The sequence below is a fragment of the Octopus sinensis genome, linkage group LG18, assembly GCF_006345805.1.
Source record: "Octopus sinensis linkage group LG18, ASM634580v1, whole genome shotgun sequence".
In the NCBI taxonomy this organism is placed as follows: domain Eukaryota; kingdom Metazoa; phylum Mollusca; class Cephalopoda; order Octopoda; family Octopodidae; genus Octopus; species Octopus sinensis.
Window position 1 is genome coordinate 8,046,848 of NC_043014.1, and position 9,040 is coordinate 8,055,887.

The 9,040-nt window shown below is 35.7% G+C and overlaps 1 protein-coding gene across 1 annotated transcript in view; it reads left to right on the forward strand.

Moving 5' to 3' along the window:
* LOC115221592 (peroxidase-like protein) overlaps positions 1-8,768 on the forward strand; it is a 17,269-nt gene extending 8,501 nt beyond the window's left edge. Inside the window, exons 4-10 of the mRNA XM_036510941.1 lie at positions 481-499; positions 2,858-2,967; positions 3,463-3,555; positions 4,147-4,203; positions 6,448-6,868; positions 7,556-7,750; positions 8,597-8,768. Of these exons, the coding sequence (XP_036366834.1) occupies positions 481-499; positions 2,858-2,967; positions 3,463-3,555; positions 4,147-4,203; positions 6,448-6,868; positions 7,556-7,750; positions 8,597-8,768 (1,067 nt within the window). The remainder of the gene's footprint in view (positions 1-480; positions 500-2,857; positions 2,968-3,462; positions 3,556-4,146; positions 4,204-6,447; positions 6,869-7,555; positions 7,751-8,596) is intronic.
* Positions 8,769-9,040: the final 272 nt, after the last annotated feature.

Genomic DNA, 9,040 nt, shown 5'->3' on the forward strand with positions numbered 1-9,040 from the left:
AGAAAGGCCCAGTTCATCAATTTCAAATTACTAAACACAGGGAAGAAACATTAAACGCTGTAATCTATAGTAGCACTTGAACATTATAAACTAGGTCATTACATTTTAGTACGATTTAAGCTCTTTCCTTTTTTCCTAGAAATAATAATAATAAACGTAAAGTATAATAGCCATCTCAATATGGCTAACCACAAAGGGTGGGTGTTACTGTAGCTTTTAGCCCCAGGAGATCATCGTCTCCAGTTGGCTTTAGGCACACACTATCTGTGCCCTTATGGTATTTGCAAAGGGAGGTCATCCCTCTCTCGTAAGCCTAAGTGATACGCAGTTTCGAGGTAGTTGCCTCTTGTCAACGGGCGGTAATCACCGGTTTACGATGAAAAGGAAGACCTGTACACAAATACTTAAGTGATTTTCTAATAATAAAACTATTGCAAAACTAATTTTAAAGTGTTTATAATTTTTTCTCTTCTTTTTCAGATGCTCAATGCTGCGAAAGGTAATTAACATAGTTTTTTTTTCTTTTTCATAATTAGTAATCAATTGTGTAGAATAAGATCAAATAAAATAGATTTCGTTCTAACAATTCAAAACCGCAAAGTGTGCACCTTAATCATCAGTCTTTTCATACTCAAAATACCCACTTACTTACCTACATACATAATATATACATATTACACACACATATGGGTACACACCGACCCAAACCCACACATACAGACACACACACGCATATATATATATATATATATATATATATATTATATATATATATATATATATATATATGCGTGTATATATATATGCGTGTATGTGTGCGTGTGGGTGTGTATACACACACATTTGTGTCTGTGTGTGTTTATATTTGCATACTCTTTTATTCTTTTACTTGTTTCAGTCAGTTACGACGACGAGAATTCCGGTTGATTCGAATCAACGGAACAGCCTGCTCGTGAAATTAACGTGTAAGTGGCTGAGCACTCCACAGACACGTGTACCCTTAACGTAGTTCTCGGGGATATTCAGCGTGACACAGAGAGTGACAAGGCCGGCCCTTTGAAATACAGGTACAACAGAAACAGGAAGTAAGAGTGAGAGAAAGTTGTGGTGAAAGAGTACAGCAGGGATCACCACCATCCCCTGCCGGAGACTCGTGGAGCTTTAGGTGTTTTCGCTCAATAAACACTCACAACGCCCGGTCTGGGAATCGAAACCACGATCCTATGACCGCGAGTCCGCTGCCCTAACCACTGGGCCATTGCGCCTCCACGTGTACTACATCTGTACGAAGTGAAAATATAATCATATACATCTGCCAGTCAATAAATACTAAAAGAACAACAGAGATTTTTTGGTTTTGGTTCAAATATTGGCTTTGTGTAACATAGCATGAACCTTATATTTATTGTTGAGCAGAGGAAATCCGACATGACAACGTCTGTACATTTCTTAAAAGCATAGCGACGTAACTGAAGTGTAAGTTTACAGTTAGGAATCGAAGTCACGAAGTAGATTTGGTACACTAGTTGCTTACATTTTATTGAATATCTTGTTATACAGTTTTTACTGTTTTATCTTTCCATATTTATTTCTTTTCTATTTGTGTCAATAAAAACACTTTTTTATAGAAGTACATTCGTTTTGTTCAATATGGTTAATTGCCGGTCATTCGGAATGCTCACAGCAGCCATATTCCTACCGCTTTATTTCACCCTGGTGAGACCCATATTGGAGTACGGGATTCAAGCCTCTTCTCCTTATCTCCTCAAAGACATACATCATCTCGAAAGAGTCCAGAAGCTGGCTGGCTACCCGCATGGTACTTGGTCTCAAGCATTTGTCTTATGAAGAAAGGCTGAAGACGCTCGACCTTTATTCTCTAGGAAAACGACGACGCCGTGGTGATCTCATTCTTGCTCACAACATCATAAGCGGAAAGTGTAACCTCTCGAAAGAGCTGTTCTTCACTCCTGCTCCAGAACGTCGACAGCGGGGTCACTCTGAAAAGCTCTATCTGCGACGATTTCATCTCAATCGAAGGAGAGGGGATTTCTCCGTCCGGGTTGCGGATCCGTGGAATAAGCTGCCGGACGAGATAGTGAAGATGCCGACGACCGCTCGGTTCAAAGTCTCCCTTGACCACAAATGGTCTGAACTCTTTGCATGAACACCACCCTGTACATAACACCATGTCCCCCTACATGGCCTTTGCATTTTGCTTTTTGAGCCAAAAAATTAACTTACTTACATTAGACTGATCAAAAGCATGACTTACTCTCAGGTTTTAAAAGTAAATGCAACTAGACTTTCAGATCGAGGGGATCTTTTCGGTTTGAACGGCAGTTTTTCTAGCGGTGTCATATGAAATTGTCACCCATAATTATGACCCTATAATCGATCTATTGCATTTCAATCTCTTTTAGGGTTGGAGTTAGTTAGGGTTAGGGTTAGAGTTAGGGGAGGGGGAAGGGTATCTTTTTTTCTTCACAAATATAAATAAACCCTATCTGTTTCTTAAACGAGGGACATATTCATACGGCACAGAATGCTTTTTAACTCAGTAGACGTCACTGATTGGTTGAAATTGCAGAAATTGAAGAAAACAAAACAACAAATATCTTACAAACTATAGAATTTTCTCAATAAAGCCAAGAGAAAAAGATGTTTTATAAACACATTCTACCAGTATACGAAGTTTAAAACTTTTTAGTTACCTAGAAATTATGTTAAAAACTGCCGTTCAAACCGAAAAGATCCGATCGAGGTTCTGACCTAGCAATGTCCAAAACACATACCGCTCAAAAAATTAGTCTTAAATATTTCGAATTTTTTATAACGTTTTCTTTGAATATTTCAGCTGTCTAGGTATTGTTGTCAATGCGACAACTGATCCACGTATTACCAATGGCTGCAATAACTGTATGTCATACAAAAAGCCAATTCTACAATATGATGTCAACTGCACGGGTAATAATTTAAAAGCTTCCTTTCCTTTATTTATAAAAATTATTTCAAGTGTAATAACAAAGATAGCTGAGCATTGAATTAAATTCATTAAAAATTACCATAGAAAACTTTGCTATGCGGTCATACGTGGGCTCATGCAAAGGTGTAGTTCTTCTGGAATAGATAAATTAGTACAAATCTTTCTACCTGAATGCGATAACAGTTGTTCAAAATTAACCAGAATCCTGTTATCTATCGGTTTGCAAAGTTGATATTCTTTTGATAAATGACCCCGACTATAAATGCATATGGTTTGTTTTGTGCTGGAAACAGTGCTTTGACCATCCAAGTAACCAAGTCGTTCTTTAGAAATTTAACCTCATTATAAACGTCACAATATTTTTAATTTCTATCGATAACTGTCAAAAGCTTACTCTTTCATTATACGGAAATAATTTCGTAATGATATTTTATTGTCACATTTTCTTATTTTTCCATCGTTTCTTATCTTTTAAGGCGGTAAGATTCAAGGCAATAACGACGTCACTCACGTAATTGATGCCTCTTTTATGTATTCTACACCTGATTATAGCGGCACTTTAAGTAACGGTAAGTAACAGCACTTTCCATTGATTACAAAGGCCCATGTAAATAAATCGATATATCTGTCTAAGGCGGCGAGCTGGCAGGATCGTTAGCACGCCGGGCAAAATGCTTAGCAGTATTTCGTCTGCCGCTACGTTCTGAGTTCAAATTCCGCCGAGGTCAACTTTGCCTTTCATCCTTTCGGGATCGATTAAATAAGTACCAGTTATGCACTGGGGTCGATGTAATCAACTTAATCCGTTTGTCTGTCCCCTCTATGTTTAGCCCCTTGTGGGTAATAAAGAAACAGATATATCTGTCTATCTAGATATCTATCTGTCTACCTATCTGTCTTTCTACCTATCTATCTTTCTATCTATCTATAAATTTCTGATTACCAAGTGTATATGTACACGAGATATCAATGGAGATAGGTGTGATTGCTGTAATAGCAATAAAACAGACGGTCATTTCATAAGCTTGTACTACTGATTTGAAGTTTTCCACATAAATATACTCAAGGGTGACTGGATCCAAGACTTCTTCAGTTTAAATACGCACTCTGGAAATAATATATGAAAGGTGTTCACTTACTTTTCTACTTTCAAATTTCAGGCAAGTTTGACTTGACTGGAGGATTTCTTTCAAAAACAGACGACAAATTTTCAGGAGGTAGGTTATTCATTATTAGATTATTGTCATTGTTAAGTCTATATATGCGTATGTGTGGGTGTGTGCGTGGGTGTGCGTGTATGTATGTGTGGATGGATGTATGTATGCATGTATGTATCTTTTATCTTTTACTTGTTTCAGGCATTAAACTGAAACAAGTAAAAGAGCAGCGTCTGGGAGGATTTTAGTCCAGCCGATTGAGCCTGGTGTTTTTTTTTTTTTTTGTGGTACGCATTCTATCGGGCTCCTTTGCGAAACAGCTAGGTTACAGAGATGCAAACACACCAACGCTGGATGTGAAGCGATGGAGGGAGATAAACATGCAGGGACACACACATATAAAGGCATGCACACATACACACACATACATATATGCGGTCTGATCAATAAGCATCCGAACTTTTGCTAAAGCATTCAGAGTGAAGTCGCTTGGCAAAGATTGACCTTGATCTCTGTTCATTTTGAATATTTATCTGATGTTACTGTAGCGCATGGGTTACTCTAACGTTTTCAAAGTATCTTTATACGATACCAGCAGTATCGCCCGGTGTTGCTCGAGTTTGTAAGGGAAATAACTATATAAGAATTTTTAGAGAGTTACTTCCCTTATATAACCCGAGCAAAAATCATTAAAAATGCGGAAAAATGATGGTAATTTTTTTTAAATCGTAGACTCATCCTAGACGCGCGCTAATACCCAGAAGGGCTCGATATGAATGACGACTATAAGATACCTGCTTTTGGTTAAACTCCATCGCAAAATGTGGGAGTAGTTAGGAATCTAAATCGGAGGAGACAGAGTCTCACACACACAACTTCAATTTTATATATAAAGATATTTTCAACAATATCTAGGATACCTTGTTATGTTCTATACTTGTTTCGTAGAATAAGCGAGATAGAGAGACAATTGATGCAAGCATATGGGGTTTGGAAAGTAGACTTTCTACGTTCAGTTGTTAAATATAAACCCTTCTTTTGGTTAAACGCTATTCCTATACCAGTAGGAAACATGTTTATATGCTGCTGTTTTCAGCATCGTAAAAGTTTCAGGCATAGATTTTTAGATCTTTCACAGAGAAGTTACGAATCAGATCAATGTCTATTACTGCTTTAACACTACTATATAGCCTTTGGCTTTTCATAACAAAAATGGTATCGTGGATTTAGCGCCAAGAAAATAAATAGATGCACATACGGTTGCCTTGAAATATTCTCATTGAAATATTTATAACATCACACGCAACCATTTCAGTTTCATTTACAAGAGTGAGGAATGTGGACAAAGTCTTCGTGAAACTTTCTGTGGCAGTATCTAAGACAGCAGATATTTTTGCAATCTATAGCCATGACTGGATAAAACGCTTTTCTATAATGAAGCCACAGTTGTTCTGCGATGTTTTCTACTCCAAATATTAAAGCTTTTTTCACCAAAAGTTGTTTGGTGCATCCTAATACACACTTCTTTTCATCATTATGTTCGTCTACTGATTTCCTGATTTTGGTGATGATCATGAAGATAGCTTGTTCGCAGTTTGCACACAATATAAGACAGGCTAGGAGCCTATTCTTCTACGTAAAACAGTGATTTCGTTCTTTATTCATTTATATTGTTTGTCTTTAAATGAGACGACACCAAGTGGCGTCTCGAAAGTGGGATTCAGTTCCAATTTATAGCCAATTTTCTTTGATTAACTTGTTAATGCTCTTGTTAATGGTATGTTTATACCATCTCTTATCAATTATCTATTCTTTACTAAATCAATGAATTAGAACACTGTTGGTTCTGAAAGCTACACGAAGCACAATATAGTGCAAGTCATTGCAGTGGTCCCTGAAGACATAAATTGTTATGTATAGCCCAGTTTCGATTTTTCATTGTAGACATTACTTTTTTTTTGGCAATTAATACTCATCAAAATCACTATTTGTCCACAAAATTTCGACAACTCACTATAGAACTTAATAAAAGTAGAAATAAACGTGTTTATATTCTAAATGGAACGAGAGTTATGAAGGTCAAGACAACGCTTGTTCCCTTATATTCTACTTTCGTTCAATTACTTTCAGAACTGAATTCAAAATTTGTTAGACGAACACTTATGCATTTCACTCGTCTGTGACTGAATAAATGATGGTAATTAATATTCTAAATTTGACGTAGTAGGTTTTACTCATGCATATCGGTTCATTAAGAAAATTGATGTTGTGTTTAATAAAACATATCTCTCCTATATCTTGTAGTTTCAGATCCAATCAACAAAAACCCCTTGGTGATGGCAATATATCATATTTTCCTCCGTGAACACAATAGGATAGTCGATAAAATGACTGTATTTGGTCATGATGATCCCCTGGGAGCAGCAAAGAAGTTGATGATTGGAATATTACAGCATATTACTTACAACGAATATTTACCACTGCTGATTGGTGAAAACTTATCAGCTGGTGCTTACGATGACAAGCTCTTACCTATCATTTATAATTCATTTTCGGTTGCCTATGAATTAGCATTGGCTTCAATGTCGAGAGAAAATGTACAAACTTCTGACGGTAAGAAAAAATTGAACGAAATGCTGAACGACGCAACACTTGTGGACACAGAACCCGAGTTGAAAGGTATCATCTCAGGAATGCTGATGGAAGCCAGTTTATATATCAACAGGTAAATCTATACTATTTCACCAACATCCAATTTTCCGAATTCAAATTCTAGCAGAGTACACCGTTCTTTTATTTCACCGTCTATTAAATAAATACCACTTTGAATTCATGTGTCTATGTATGTAGGTAAATATGTATGTGTATATGTTTTTGCGTGTGTCTCATTGATTATCTGTCAAATTGTTATAATGTTACTGGATGACATCATGGTTCGATCACTGGTCAAAATATTTTGTTCGTTTACGCCGTTTTACGTTCTATCATAGAAAACTTTACATGTTACATTTCGTGGGGTGATAAAATAAACAGTAAACCAAGATAAATTTAATTGTTATATGTCTCCTCCAGAACGTGTGGTGTCTTACCAATCATAGAAATTATGTGTCTAATCATAGAAATTATAAGCCAGGGATGTTGAACCGTAAAAACATCCAGTGAGTTTTACTCATACATATCGAAACTAATCGATTTGATATAAGTATACATTAATCTGACTATATCGCATGTGCGAAAATATATACCCAAAATCTCTCAATAATTATTAATCCACTCAACAGCACAATACTTAATTATCATTAAATCAAGGTAAGAGATAAAGGATTTACACTACACTAACAGCATATATATATATTGTTACGAATTTATTATTTTCTTTTCCGATATTTTTGTTTCTGTTTATTTTTTCCAGCGCAGTACCCTGTAGTTTTCGGGACAATTGCAAACATTCCGATATAGTGTCAGTCCTAACCCAAGACTCGCGTTTTTTGTCAATAACACCCTACATAGTTTGGATAGCATTGTTGAATGGAACTACAGTCGGCGATTTTCCAGATCTGCTCTTCCACGACAACTCGGAAATCACCAAGCTTAGCAATTTGTACAAGTGAGTGGAAATTGTTGTTTTTTACATGTTTAAACCGTTATAGTTTTTAAAAATACTAGTGAAACTGTTGTAACTTACCAGTTACAACATTTTTTTTTATATTCCCAAGAGAAAACAAATTCTGATTTCAACTACCCGTTGTGTTTAAACTATAATTAAGGAAACCTTATAATAGAGTTGAAAAATTATAAGCCAGGGATGTTGAACCGTAAAAACATCCAGTTAGTTTTACTCATACATATCGAAACTAATCGATTTGATATAAGTATACATTAATCTGACTATATCGCATGTGCGAAAATATATACCCAAATTCTCTCAATAATTATTAATCCACTCAACAGCACAATACTTAATTATCATTAAATCAAGGTAAGAGATAGCGGATTTACACTACACTAACAACATATATATACATATTGTTCTCAAACCGGCAGTAAATTATTTAGGCAGTATTTACATCCGGCGATTTAGCGCACCAGAATGAGGGCATTTGAATGTAACTGTGAATCTAATCGGCTGTACCGTTCGTCTCTGTTCAACATCGTGTGAATTTTGCCGTTCGGTTCGACAAATTATATTCTGACGATTCGAAAATACTTATGTAAGTAAAATTACATAATCTATTACCGATTAAACAATTGTATAGAGTTAATCTATTTTTTCGTTATTTTTCATTTGTCCTGCTCGCTTACATTCTTGGCGTGTTGAATTAATTCTTGAGAATAATTCTTTGGTGGCGGATCTATATCTAGTGTTAGAGCGTCCACATAGTGGACTCTCTCTTATTGTTTTGTATGTATATATATATATATGTATGTTTATAAGAATGTTTCAATTTTACAGATACGTCTATGACATTGACTTCCTAAGCGGCGCTTTCACAGAGACCGTTGCAAATGATAAACCAGCTGGACCAACACTATTGTTACTTTTGAGAAGTCAATTCGCTTTATTACGAAACTCTGACAGGTTTTTCTTTGAAAATCCCACTGTATTCAAAGAAAGTAAGTTATAAGATGATTTATCATTATTGCTTGACTTTACTTAATTTTCTGCTGCTATTTACGACATTGGGCAAATGTATACAAAACCTTTGTTAATGAGACGTTTTGATAATCCCGTTTCGATGTGTCATCGTCTTGTCATTCTCTTTTTATATATTTTTCTTTCACGTTACACTAACATTTTCTGATACAGATGTCCAATTTTGAAATATAATTATAAAATTCCACGAAAGAAGGCGTCGTTGATACTATAGTTGGCATTATATTATTAGTCTTTTGTGAC